This window comes from Armigeres subalbatus, chromosome 3 (genome assembly GCF_024139115.2).
Source record: "Armigeres subalbatus isolate Guangzhou_Male chromosome 3, GZ_Asu_2, whole genome shotgun sequence".
NCBI classification, from domain to species: Eukaryota; Metazoa; Arthropoda; class Insecta; order Diptera; family Culicidae; genus Armigeres; species Armigeres subalbatus.
The window spans coordinates 193,650,046-193,664,742 of NC_085141.1; the positions used below are offsets into that span (position 1 = coordinate 193,650,046).

Below are 14,697 nucleotides of genomic sequence, written 5' to 3' on the forward strand. Positions count from 1 at the left end.
TAGGCAATTAACTTTGTCCAGCTGGTTCAACTTTGAATGTAGGTTCAAGTTATACTGAAGGTGGTACTTTCGTTTTTTTCCAATTCCTATCTACCAAAAATGTAGGCAATTTTTTTTCAGCGAAAATAAGCATAACACATTATGTTATAATCATGTTTTGACGATCTTGAAATTCTCTTTCCTCCATCTTGGACAGAGAATTTATAACAAAATGATTGCAAGTTTTGTTATTTATAACACATATTGATATAATTGTGATAAAATTTTGTTATGACTAACTGGTCGGGTAGATTCAATTGCCAGTAAAAAGTTGGCAATAGAATCACAATAAATTCAATTGTAATGGCAAAAACTTGTTCGAGAAAAAATCGATTTTTTTATTGTAAAGATACATAACAACCCCTATTTTCTATTGTAAAACTCCCATTTACAATAGCCGTTATGGTGGTAAACAATATTCTTCAATGTTATTCTATTGTGAGCCACAATAGAGTTTACCGTAATTACTATTAATTTCATCGTAATGTTACAATAATTTCTATTGTCATTGTTTTGGAATTTTTTATTAGGGTATTCATGCGCGCACGTAATTGTTGTGTTTGTTACACGGTGAGTCTCTAGCTGATATACGTGAATGTAGGTGAAAACTAGTATTTTCCAACTCCAATACCGGTATTTTCGGTTCTCAAAATTGGCCAGTAATACCGGTATTACCGGTTAGACCACCCTACGCATGTTGAATTCAAGCCTAGAAAAACGGTGTCAAGTGGACAGTATATACATAGATTTTTCTAAAGCATTCGACAGAGTACTCTACCCTTTGTTGCTAAATAAGCTTGGCCGCTTTGGATTCCCTGATTGGGTTATTGGGTTAGTGACTGTCTCCGTTTATACTTGACTGGAAGATCCACTTTTGTCAAAATAGGTGCTGAAAAGTCAGACACATTTATGACGCCATCCGGAGTTCCGCAAGGTAGCCACGTTGGTCCGTAGCTTTTTATATATTTTGACAACGATTTGTGCAATCGACTTCGTTCCCACCGCTTGATGTACGCTGACGATCTTAAAGTTTTTCAGATAGTATCTTCGCTTGTAGACTACTCTGTTGTACAGCATGTCTTCTTTTTTGTTGCCTACAATTTTTTTTGGATCTTTGTCATTATTATCTCCGACAAAAACAAAGCTTTGTCATTGGTTCTCTTTTGTCCTTTATTTTGCATGCGTATCCAAGAAAATTGATTCCAAGGTTTGAACAGATCAAGGAAGCAAATCGATTTCGACTACTCGTCAGATGGAATTTCACTGGACCACGGGAATGACAATTGTACTCCAGCAACAAAGCACGTTTCGTAGCCTGCATAGAAAACTCCGCACTGGCAGCCATAACACTAATAACGGGGAGGAATAGATAGATGCGTTCCACGGGGACAGTTCCGTAGACAATACATAGAATAACAGAGACAACATCTGTGCTACGATAACACACTCAAAACATCAAAATCCCGCACTGGACTGCGTCTCTTCCATACTTGATCTTGCCGTAACAATGGACAAAAAAATCAATTTCAGCGAGCATGTATTTGTCACCACCGCAGCGTACTTGAATACGCCGTACTAGTTTGGGCATCGTTCCATTAAGGGCAGTCAGCCCGTATTGAACGTGTTCAACGCAGGATTGTTCGGTTCGCCCACAGGAAATTGCCCTGGACCAATCATTTGCGATTACCACAGTATGAGCACCGTTGCCAGCTAATAGGTTTGAAGCCTTTCCGCCATTTGCAGAGGATGTTCGCCTTTGATCTGCTAAATTATCGGCTCTATTTTTTCTCCCTGCTGGAAAATTTACCCCTTTTCAGAGGATAAGTGGATCTACTCATTTGGGGGCCGTTTGACCGAATACCGTTCGGTCGAATGCCATTTGGCAGAAGACCACTAGGCCGAAAGTTTGTTTGGCCAAACAGAAATTTAGGCCGAAAGTCTTTTGGCATAAAGGGTCATTTGGCCAAAAGGGCCATTTGGCGGAAAGGGATATTTAGCCGAAAGGGTAACATGGTCGAAAGGGTCATTTGGCCGAATAGGTCATTTAAAAGTGAGAAATAAGGTGTGAAAAGTGGACGTCTTACCACTCACTTCTCATTTTTCACAGTGAGGAGTGAGAGGTGAGACGTCTCGCTACTCACTGTTTACAGTGAGAAGTGAGAAATGGGGAGTGAGTTGTAAGAGGTCTCACTTCTCTCTCCTCATTTCTCCCTTCTCACTGTGGAAGCGAGAGGCACGAATTGAGAAGTGAGACGTCTCCCTATTCACTGTTTACAGTGAGAAGTGAGAAATGAGGAGTGAGTAGTGAGACATCTCACTTATCACTCATTTCTCACTTTGCAAATGATCTATTCTGCCAAATGTCCTATTCGGCCAAACGTCCTATTCGGCCAAATGTCCTTTTCGGTCAAATAACCCTTTCGGCCAAATGACCTTTTCGGCCACATGACCTATTCGGCCAAATGGCACTTTCGGCCAAATAACCCTTTCGGCCAAATGACCTTTTCGGCCAAATGACCTTTTCGGCCAAATGACCCTTTCGGCCAAATGATCTATTCGGCCGGATGACCATTTCGGCCAAATGACATTCGGTCAGATGGGTTTCGGCCTAGTGGCATTCGGCCGAATGAGCTTCGGCTAAACGACCCTTTCCTTCTCATTTGAATGATTAAAACCACCTATTTTTCCAAAACGGGTAAAGTTTTAAGCAGAGAGAAAGGGATAGTAGATAGAAAGTATCCATTAAACGATTTTAACGGGTATGCTTAAAGAGCCGTTTTATAACAGAAAACATCCTAAGCCGAGAATCGAACTCGCCGTCACCGGAATGGCAATCCCACGCCTAACTGAAGACTCCAGCACTCATTACGAATGTACACATTTCTAAAACATTCTCTAGCTAACATGATGAGTTTTTAGATTAATACTTCAAATTTTATATTTGCTTTTTATATCCTATCTCTTTCAAAGACTATGATGAGCCATGAGATCATAATGTTTGAAATATGTTCGTAACGGATTCATTATACGAAAATGACACTTACCTTCGGAAATAGGTGCCTCAGTAGGACAATCCAGCTCATCAGAACCATCATCACAATCAGAAACGTGGTTACATTTCTGTGACTTGTGAATACATTTACTGTTATCACAGCTGAACTCATCGTCATTACAGACTGAAATAAACAAAAGAAAGATAAAAAATATGATAGAATACGTTATGCTAACATAAAACGATATAAAAAATCAATTTTGGAATGTTATTGTATTTAGATGAGACAAACAGTGGCTTAGTGCGAATGCTGCTCCATGATGGTATCTTTTCCGGCAAAGTAAATCAATGATGGCAGGCTTAAAAATGAGAATGAAGGACAAACTTCAAACAAACACTCGGTAAACACTCACACAAGTAATGAAAATCGAAAGCAAAAGCGAAAATGTGAAAATCAAGCAATAATGGTTAGCTGAGCGAACAGGACATCTTTTTTGTTTTGAAAAACAGAAGAACAAAACCCACTCAAGCAGTCCTTTGGATCCTCATCTTCGCCATTGGGACAATCGCTATGACCGTCGCACTTTTGTACTTCGCAGATGAAAACGTTTGTCTTTCCGCATCGGAATTTATCATCCCCGCGGCATTTATCCTCCGCGTAGACGGGGTGTTCACTCGAAGTTACAACGACATTTTCTGTCAGTGTTTTAGTTACGGGATCCTCGATGCCACTATCGTCATCCTCATCGGGAAGGTCAGGAATATGCTCCACAATATCATGAGCCGACGTTGACACTGTGTACGGTTTTTCACTAATGAAAGGTTCTTCGGTGAACGGATCCAGCGGCTTATCGGGACCTGGATCAGGGTAATCTGCATTGGGAAAGTATTGTGTTTATTTTTCTTCATTTAAGAGTTGATGGCTCCACGAAGGTATAAGAAGCAAGACTTGGTTTTAGTGCTTCGATGAATGGTTATTTTGGGTTGTCCTCTTGGGTACATCCCTGTAGCAATGTTTAATGAACGAAGGTCAAAATAGGAACAAAAAATATACCTGTGTCATTATAGTCCTCATCCAGAATACCTAAATCAAAGATCGAAATGTCAAGATTAAAATTTTGATAAAACTTAAAAATCCTAATTTTCTATCTACTCTTAACGCAACTGGTCATTTAATTTCAGCGTAAAAATAAACATATAATGGAAGTCGTACGAAAATAATTTTAAAGCCAATTCTCAGGTGGCATTCTTGGGCATGACAAAAGGCAATAGATGAAATGCATACAGGGAGATCCAAACTAACTCACATTAACTGCATTCATTCGTATTCATCACAGTTTACTCATAGCAAGTATTGATAGAATTATTCTCAAATCTTAATAATCGAGCGTCGATACACCCACACCTGGCGTATTGTTGAGCTCCAAAATCGCCGGTCTTGGACGATCCTCCTCCAGTTTCCCCGAACCTTATAGGGTCCACAGGTCTGACTCCACCGCTTGCCGGCGTGCAGCCGTCCTCTATCCGGTTTATGTTAAATACTGTTTTCGCTATTCTTGTTTCCGACATTCGCACTACGCAAGCAGCAACAGATATCTGCCGTATTTTAACATAATTCACATAATTTTCTTCTTCATATAACTGATAAAGCTCGTGATTCATGAGTTTGCGCCACACACTTTTTACAAGTTTTGTCTGCAACACATTTAGCTTAAGAACCCTGAAAGATTCTCTTTAAACCTTCACGCTTTAGCCACCGGTAGAACAGACAAAAACCACGAATCCGTCTGCATGTTGCGGAGTTTAAGATGGTTACATAAGCCGTAGAAGGCCCTATTTCAGGAACAATACGTCGTTTCACTTCATGGGAATCGTCATAGTCACATGTCACAAGCTTTCCAAGGTAAACAAATCCTTCAACAACTTAGTCGTTTAAAACCCGCACACACAAAATTCATTCTCAAAATATTAGTTTTTATCCGCTTATGAAAAATGATTTCAGAGAATAAAAGGAAACAATAAAAGTTAGTTTTGGATCATTCATTCAATTTATTACGACTCTATATCTTAATAGGAACAGTTCTGGAGTATTTGGAGGATTCAGATGTTTCAGAACAAAATCGACATCATTCACCTGATACCACTCTAGCACATCCTTGCCGTAGTGTCATGATGCCAAATCCGGCAAGAAAATCTTCGGACCGTCGTGAGCCTTCAGGAGAGGGAGAAGCCCTTTTGGAGACACTGGAGGTGTACTCCGCTTATCGCAAGTACTACTTTCGTCTACTACCAAACGTCCGTGGATTGAGCATGATTGACCGCCCACGGTTGCTACTCCGTTATTGCCAGGTCAGCTGTCATTACACAGAGAACCAACAGATGAAGTTTGGGACTAACATCTTCTTCAATGTGTAAGAACTGGTGACCCAAAAATAAGCAATACCAGCGCCGGCCGTGTCCGAATGCAGGTCAATTAAGGAATGGGTAGGAAAATGTTGACGTGATACTCGCTTTGATAGAAGCCGACGAGTCATCTGCACTTCCACGAGAAATCACTGGGATGTTGGATATTATGGGGTAGGTATTGTGGCAGGGTTCGTTTTGGTAAACGGTATGCCGTGTATAGCGTGTAGTTTAATCAATTCAAAACATAATCGAACGAACACTAATTATTTAATTTACCGACCGCACTAAGCAGAACAAAATTGTCGATGACCAGCCGATCTCTCTGCTAACCGCACAAAGCAGAACAATTTTTTCGATGACCGGCCGATCGTTCTGCTTACTGACGCGCACTGAATCTTGACTTTCTAATTAATTTACTCTCCCGCACAAAGCAGAACAACATTTCGATGATCGGGCGATCGTTCTGCTAACCGCACAAAGCAGAACAAATTATGTGATGACCGGCCGACTGTTCTGCCTACTAAATAAATCACGACTGTACGTGACCTATGAATGCTGTACATTTGTCTTTCAAGCAACAAACAAACATGATCTACTTTTTTTCACCCAATTCCGACAGAAAATTTGATACTCCTAAATAAACGTCTCTGAGGCATGTTTTCAAATACAGCATTGCGATTAATTAAATCTATTCACATATCGACCGCACAAGCAGATCAAAAGCTTCTGATGCTCGCGAACAATCTGCATATCTAATAAAACGCACTCTGATCTATTTTGTTACCAACCTTAAAGGTACTAGCATTAACAATTCTCTGTCACGAACATTTGGTCGGGGCTCAGCCAAACCGCACCAAGCGGCTTTTCGACTGACTTGTGATATTTTGTTCGTACAAGGACCACGGAAATAGTTTTATATCAATTTAATACATTTGCAGTAGGATATCCTCAGTTATGGGGTTGAGGGATGTTCGATGCGATTTGCGATCAATTAAATCTGCTAAACGAAAGTTTGAACAGAAAAATCGGTAATTGGCGCTTGGTGTGATTTGGCTGAACCCCGACCATTTGACCAAAAATTCCGGGGACTTCCCAGAAAATCTCCAGTGAAGGCACCTGTCATAAGACGAGTTTATTTGTTTGAATAATTTTTCGTTTACTATGGCCTCAAAGAGTTTTGGAATGCAAGAGATAATGGCTATTCCACGATAATTACGTATGTCTGATTTTTTTCCAGATTTGAAAATGGGTATCAAAAATGAGTTTTTCCATATATTTGGGAATTTTCCTGATTCTAGTGACATATTAAATAGCCAAAATAATGGAGTGGTTAGTTCCACTGCTAGGGTTTTCATAAATATAGGAGGGATTCCATCAGGATCAGGACCTTTCGAAGCATCTAAATTACGTAGGGCCTGCAAAATGTCATGGACATGAAGTTGATTCACTTCAATATCATTTGAAAACTCTGGAAAAATGCAAAATAGTCGCGGTCACGATCATTTTCAGAAAATGTAGAATAGGTTTCCTAGAAAAAATCTGCAAAAAGATTACAGTTCTTTTCCGAGCTATCCCCCGCGTTTTTCAATGGGATTCAATGGGATTGTATAAACTCGTCTTATGACAGGTGAAAACATTCCACTAAAAGCTCAAAATAATTTTCTTATCTCCAGTGAAGGGTTTCTCGCATAAAAATCAAAATTTATAAAGAATCACTTGTAGTTTCCAAAGAAGTTCCCGACGAAAATAAAAAAAAATGGTAGAATCTGCAATAAAATCCAAGTGGAAATTTTGAAATTTTTCCGAAAGGCTATTACTTCAATGAAATTCATTAGATTATTTCGGTAAAGTCTTGCAAAAAAATTTGGGAAAATCCTAAAAAAATCAAACAAGTTAACTTTGCTCATAGCTTCTGTATAAATCGTCTTCCAAAAAAAAAATTAAAAAAAGTCTACGTAGACTTCTGGTATACCCCTTCGTAGACTAACGTAGACTTTTTCGGAACCCCTCCCTCCCCCTTAAGAGTGTACGTGGTTTATGGACAGCCCCTTACTTGGGAACAAGGATTATTTTTAGCATGAAACAAACAGATTTTTCTTCAGGTTTTCGATATTCAATACATATACCAATCTCATGAAAGTTCTTCTTGAGTAATGAAATCAAGAATGGTAATAATAATCTAATTTATTCGTTAAGGCTGGGTTTCATACCATCATTAAGTTTGTTGCACTATGTATCCGGTGTGTAATTCGGAATATTGTATACTCAATCCGCTTAACTGTCGAAGTGAGCATACCGATAGGATTTTCAATGAGCATGTTTCTGATGGGAAAAAGTTAACACTTGACATTTTGAGTAGAGGATGATAAAATTATAGAAAATAGGGTAGAAAAAAGTACCTGAGTAGTATACGACTAGTATTGGTCGAATATGAAAGTAAAATCATCTTTGAAGTAAATATATTGCCTTTTCGTTACACCTTGGTGCACGAGAAAGTAAAAAAGGAGCAGACTTACCGATGTAGTTGTTCATACAAAGTAACATCAATTCTGAACCAAACCTTATTCTGTCCGCATCTTTTTCGTTCAACGTCAATACCGTCCCCATTTTACAGGCTCGATATTCCGGTCTCAAACACACCTTGTACTTCCAGGTCAATGTGGTTTTGAGAGGGTCTTTCCAAATGGATCATCCTTGCGTATCGCGATGCCATCGTTTGAAGAAATTCACTTTTTTCCATAGCTTGTGCGGGAACATTCTTTAGAATCTTCGGTTGAATACATATTTACACTAGTTCTTAGTAAAACACTTTCACTTATCTTCATTATTATTTTTCATAAAATCTATCAGAATTATGACGTGAAAATTTTTAACGTCCTGTCACAGCTACAGCATGCTTTCACTACCAAACGTCCGTGGATTGCGGACAAAAATAAGCTCTCTACTAAACTCACTTTCGTCCAGTGATTTTGATGTCATTATAACCACAGAAACATGACTTTATTCCAATACGCGAGCCCCGAACTGTCAAACAACTACACCATCTGTCAAACAAACGGTAAACGGTGCACCATTTAATTGTCCCTTTGATTACAATGTTGGAAGATAAATTCGAAAGCGCATCAACCTGCCTCAATCTATCCAACGTTGCATGTATCAGTTTGAACAGTTTCAACGGAAAACATTGTTCAGCAATTAACAACCACGGCTCTTTTTTTCGATGAATCGTACTTTGCTTTGGCATCATTCAACAGATGATAAGTTAACAAATTTTACTTCCAAAATCTATCAAGGACTGCTTGGTATTCCTAGTGAAAGGACTCTTCAGGCGCTCTCAATCTGTTCAATAAAATACGCAACAGAATTTTGTACGTCAAGTTCAAAAGCATGATCCATTTGTAATTGGCGCACAGATAGGGCGTATGATGTCATCCAGCCTGCCGGTAGGAAAATCTTCACCCTTCATTATTTTCTGAATAATTGTACGAATCTATTCATACAGCTGCTCACTTCCGAGTTTGAGATGCTCGACCGGGATCTCGTCCTTCCCAGTCACTTTATTGTTTATTACCTCATTTGCAACCTTCTTTATTTTATCCAACGTTGGTGAAGCCATTGCGTCCTAGACCCAGAACTCAAAACATCCTAGACCGGACTGAAAATCAAACTCGCCATCTCCACATTGTCGATCCTATGCCTTTGCTTGCAAGGCTACATGAAGACCCGCGGATACAATATAGCTTGAGTTATTTAATATCGGGACGCAGCGCTCCTAGTGGTCGGAACTTTAATGTTTTGACAGCAATTTGTTTTGAAATGTCTCCTCTTTTAGTACTGAAAATTTCGTCGCGATTCATATTGTTTGAAGGAAGTTATACGCAATGCAAGCCGCAAATCGAAGGTTAATTTTGGACACCGGTTTCGAAAATACGAGGTGGTCAGGTTAAAAAATGCAAAATCGTTAAAATTGGAGCTTCTCGTACAAAAGTTTTATGGAGCTACTGGACGAGGTGACGTCCCGAGAAAGTTTTTGCCGATAAATTCACAGGAAACTAATGATCTGGCAAGGTATATGCTGCTGCGGACAAAAATCCCAGGTTTACGTGACAAACAAGACTAAGAATTCCCAAGGAGAAATGTCTAAAAAAAGCGTATTCTTCCGTACAATAAAGCCTACAAAGGACCTGTAAAGTTTTGGCATGATTTGACAAGCTGTCATTACAGCAGAAAAGTGCTGTAGTTGTATCGAGATAACGGGGTGGATTTCTTCGAAAAGGACGTCAATTAACCCAACTGCCCTTAGTTTCGCCCAATTAAGAAATATTGGGCAATGGTCAAGCAGAAGTTGAGAGAAGGAGAGTGGAAAGGTGTCTAAGGATGCAACATTGATGAAGGGATGGTGAAAAAAAAGACAGAGTGTCCAAAAAATGATGAGTGGTGTTCGAAGAAAAATTCGAGATTTAATTAAAACGAAATCGGAATATTTTTTCGCATTTTTTTCTTTAAAGATCAATAAATAACCTTCATTTTCAGTACCCAACATTTTTATTTTAATAATATTGCTCCGAAATAAATCAGTTTTTTAGCGTCTCAATATTAAATGACTCAAGCTTTTAGGAGCAACGAATTAGTTTAAATTCTGGATATTGGATAGCTGGAGCTCAGTACCTATTTATTTCGGCCACCATCAAGGTACAATCGGCTGGGCCCTTGCAGAGCGAAACGAAATTCAGAAACATCTTTATAAACACATATGATCACTTTTTTGTCTTTATCTTGTTTAGATATGTCTCCTCGATAAGGCAACGCCTGAAGCGTTAGAAGTCAGCTGATCGTAATAACAAGGTAGATTGTTCCGAATTACTTGCACAATCTGCTTCACCTCAAAAGCAATGTATAGTTCCGGAGCAAGGAACTTGAAAAATTGCCTATGGAAAATAAGCCGATAATCCTACAACGCATAGTGGCCGGTCTAAATAAAATTTAAAAAAACGGACGAAACCTCAAAATGTGTTCAATTGTGTTGAAACTGAGACTAATCCTGTTTGAATCCATGTTTGTGGTAAATTTTGTGATCAGATATAAGCTAGGTTGTCCAATGATTTCCGTGAAATAGGGTAGCTAGGTGGGCAGACCAGGTGCTAAACGACTTGGCGATCGTGGGGCGCATTCAAGGATGGAGAGATGCGGCCTCGAACCGTGTATTGTGGCGTCAAATTGTTGATTCAGTGTTATCTATTTAGATATAAACTAAATAAATAATAATCTACATGTGTCTCAATGTATGTGGAGTTTTTTTTAAATCATTTTTCAGAAATTCCTGGAATTTATTGAATGACCAAGATCATATATTGTGAAAACGTTTTCATTAGTTTCGCTTGTAGACCTTACGCACTTATTCTTAAGATTTTTTGAAGGATCGTAAAAATATGCTGTGTAAACATTATAATGTAAGTGACTATGAGTTTTTTACAGGCCGAAATGTTCCTCCCAGGAGAAATGCAAGGTAAAGATTTTAAAAACTGTTCATCAGCACATAAGCATAAAATCATATGGAAACGCATGGTACATTTGTGCGATGATTCTCATTTTGTGACTAAACTTTTTATGTCTGAAACTCGATTTGTACAATTGCAATACATGTGAAAGATTTAGTTCGAAAAATGTATTGGAGCGTAACCACTTCCTACGGTGGCGTTTGATCACACGAAAAGTACGCTAGACAGGTGCTTTCCCTACTAAGCTGCGAAGGATCCCCGTCGTCCTCCGCAGCTCTAAAGGCTACTGATGAGAACAAATTTCCTACACCAGGCACATAGCCGAACTCTCGCAATCAATTTTGAAAACCAACTCTTTCACACGCATTGATTTGTGCAATGCCAATTGCGCTCAATGCAGTAGGATTGTGTGATCGTACCAGTTCGGTCGTTAGATCCCATCCCGACCACATAAGCGAAGAAAGAGATCGCCACTTGAGTTCAGTACAATCAAAGTTAATTGCCTATATTCTGGGTATTAGCCAACCGGAGTGGAGTCTGAAACTCGATTTGTGTAAATTGTTGCACAACATTTAAAAGATTTAGTTCGAAAAATGTACTAGAGGGTAACCACTTTATTTGATGGGGTTTGACCCCACGAAACCAGTATGCTAGATAGGTGCTTTCCCTACTAAGCTACGAAGGACCTCCGTTGTCCTCTGCAGCTCAGAAGGCCTACTGTTCAAATTTCCAACACTAGGCATTCAGCCATAGTAATTAGAATATCTGCAATTTAGATCAATTTGTCTACCAGGTCAACTCCACCTGGTATTAAACCAAAATCAACCCAGCGTATTCATATAATCAACCCAGTCCAAATAAATTTAAGGCAGATGCTTTAGTTTCTCTAAATTGTCCAAATCGATTGGTCCACCCTCTCTTGGGGCCTTACTTAGCCGTGCAGCAAGACGTGCGGCTACAAAGCAAGATCATGCTGATTCCCGGTCTGGTCTAGGATATTTTCGGGTTGGAAATTTTCTCGGCTTCCGAAGTATCATCGTGAGGCTATGATATACAACTTCAAAAATGGAAACCTTACAGGTAATAACTGTGGAAGAGCTCAATGAATACTGAGCTGCAAAGCAGCAATGTCTCAGTGGGGGATGTAATGCAAATAAAGATGAAAATGAGGTGGTATACAAGGTCCACTACCACAAGGTCAACTTTATTTTTGAAAATACCGACGACCTTCGTGATCCTCTTTGCCTTAAGGCTCTATATCACTCACTTGTTCGGTCAACATTATAATTTCGCTCGGTAATCTGGTATCCGTACCATTCATCACTAGGTTAGAAGCCGTACAAAAAAGATTTGTCTGGTACGCCTTACGTAATCTTCCATGGAACCAACCAGCAAACCTTCTTCCTTATTAAGAACGCCGCCAGCTACTCGGTCTGGAGCTACTCGAACAAAGGCGTCGCAAAAATTTTAACCGACGAAACCGACTGCCCTAAAATCCTAAATCAACTGATCTTCTATTTTCCTCTCATCAAAAGGTAAAAAATAATCATTAGGGCTTCAAGCCAGTTGGAAATGGTCAAATGAATAAATAAATAAGTAAATAAAATTAATTATTAAAAATATGAGTATGTACTGTAAAAATGGGAAAATATAGGGTTTTGTTTGCTTGTGACAGTAATGGTATGTCATGGTCACAACGGAATGCTTCAGATGGCAAGATCGTGGCTAATGTCAAATAAGTTTGAGCCTGAAGAAGTACAAACTCAAACCTGGAGAAAGAAAATACATTTTAAGTTTCTAATGACATTATAGGGGAACTGTTCCGTTTTCCATCTCACTGAAATTTTTCTTATTATTTGTGGATATTTTATATTTATTTATTGTTCATTCCATGATTTCTTCATAAGAAATTTTATTTTTTTGCCTTTCTCGTGATGCGTTAGAAGGTCTGGAAACTCATAGTGTTATATATCGATCCACTTAGCTCGACGAATTGAGATGATGTCTTTCTGTATGTGTGTGTGCGTGTGTGTATGTATGTGCGCAAAATAAAACTCACTCATCTTTTAGGCACTTATCTTGATCCGATTTATTTGCAATAAGTTGCATTCGACGGGGAATCCTGTCCCATTGTTTCCTATTGAAAATTGGCCAGATCAGACTATGGGATCAAAAGTTATGGCCAAAATACGATTTATATACAAAAAAACACGCTAAGAAATTCTCACTCAATTTTTTTTAGTATATCTAATGTACGAGAAAGGCACAAACACCGCTAGGTGGATCAATCAGGGTTTTTTTTGGGAAATATCAACTTTTTTAGAAATAGAGTACCTGTTTTCTGCTCAGTAGCAGATGAGTATTTCTCAGGTGTATGTTTTTTCTATCAAACGTTAGGCCGTTACAAATATTTAAAAACAATTATGTCTCCCCCCCCCCCCTCTTGGATTTTCTTGCCCAAAAAATATATTTTGAGGGGGCAACAACAAAAAATTTGGATGATTTTGAGAATTTTCAAAACATTCTTTAACAAATCCGAGGAGTTTTATTGATTTTTTCCATTTTAATATTTATTTTTTATTATCCCCCCCTCCCTTGACCTTCCAGAGACCAGTAGGACATAATTTAATTTAAATATTTGTAACGGCCTTATGTACGATTTACCAAATTATATTTTGAAGGGCCATCTGACCAACGAACATTATTTTTATGGTTAATGTGGTACTACGGCGTCAGTTCCTGGATTTCATACACTATTCTAAGCCAAATATGTTTCAAAAATGAAAAGCATATCTACAACAGTATTTTATTTGAAGGGCTCAAAAGTGTTGAGCATAACGGAGCCGTATTCAAGTTATTGTATTAAATAATTCAAGAATTTTGGTATTGATAAATCGTACATAACTTTTGATAGAAAAACATACACCTGAGATTTTCGGACACAATGCACAATATAAGCTAAGCTTTCCATCGCTGTATCAATATTCAAAATCGGCAGTTGCAAACCTGGCGGAAAAAGTTTTTAAAAATAAATCCAAGATGGCGGCCAAATTCAATATGGCTGCTTATATTTTCATTATTGCAAATTGAGGATACACTCTTCCTCTTTCCAATGATATGCTGATCTCTATGATCGGTTGAGAAATGTTGGAGTTATGACACTTTTAGTGAGTCAAGAATTGACAAAAATCGAGGGGTCCATTAAAATGATTTCGTGTATAACTAACGAGGGGTTCATCTTTCTGAAGAATTTAACTCGGATCCTTAATATACTCGCCGATAGCTTTCGAAAGAATATAAATTTAGTCATTTTTAAGAACCTCGTGCAAATAGTGGCCCGGTTTCAGCGAGAATAACTCAGTTAGCTTGTGCGGGCCGATTTTTTTTGTTTATTTGCGTTCGAAATGAAAACCAATCAGTGCCTGTTTTGTCGTATTTCTGTTCAGTAAGCAGATAGTTCGCGCGGCCGAGTGAGTAAATAATTGGTGCGCGATCGGACGTGTTTTAGGTACGATGCAGAACATTCGTAAAATCCGAGTTTTTGATTCTGTTTTTAATATTCGGTGAATAAGTGTGCGGTTGAACGTGTTTTGTATATGATGCGAAACATTTGTAAGATCCGGGTTACTTTTTCCTGGGGCCGGGGAAGGTTCTTGAGATGGTTCGAGACCCCTCTCCACTTTGGAAAGGGGGGTTTCCATGCAAATGAAACACAAATTTCTCCATAAATCAATTTTAGGCGAAACGAAGTTTGTCGGGTCT

General features: G+C 38.7%; 1 protein-coding gene across 4 annotated transcripts in view; it reads right to left on the minus strand.

Moving 5' to 3' along the window:
- Positions 1-14,697, minus strand: part of LOC134223649 (basement membrane-specific heparan sulfate proteoglycan core protein) — a 417,670-nt gene that overhangs the window by 249,920 nt on the left and 153,053 nt on the right. For all 4 annotated transcript variants that reach the window (XM_062702836.1, XM_062702835.1, XM_062702838.1 and 1 more), the window contains exons 6-8: positions 4,086-4,115; positions 3,557-3,904; positions 3,084-3,215 (exon numbers count right to left, since the gene is read on the minus strand). In XM_062702836.1, coding sequence (XP_062558820.1) covers positions 3,084-3,215; positions 3,557-3,904; positions 4,086-4,115 — 510 coding nt within the window. The remainder of the gene's footprint in view (positions 1-3,083; positions 3,216-3,556; positions 3,905-4,085; positions 4,116-14,697) is intronic.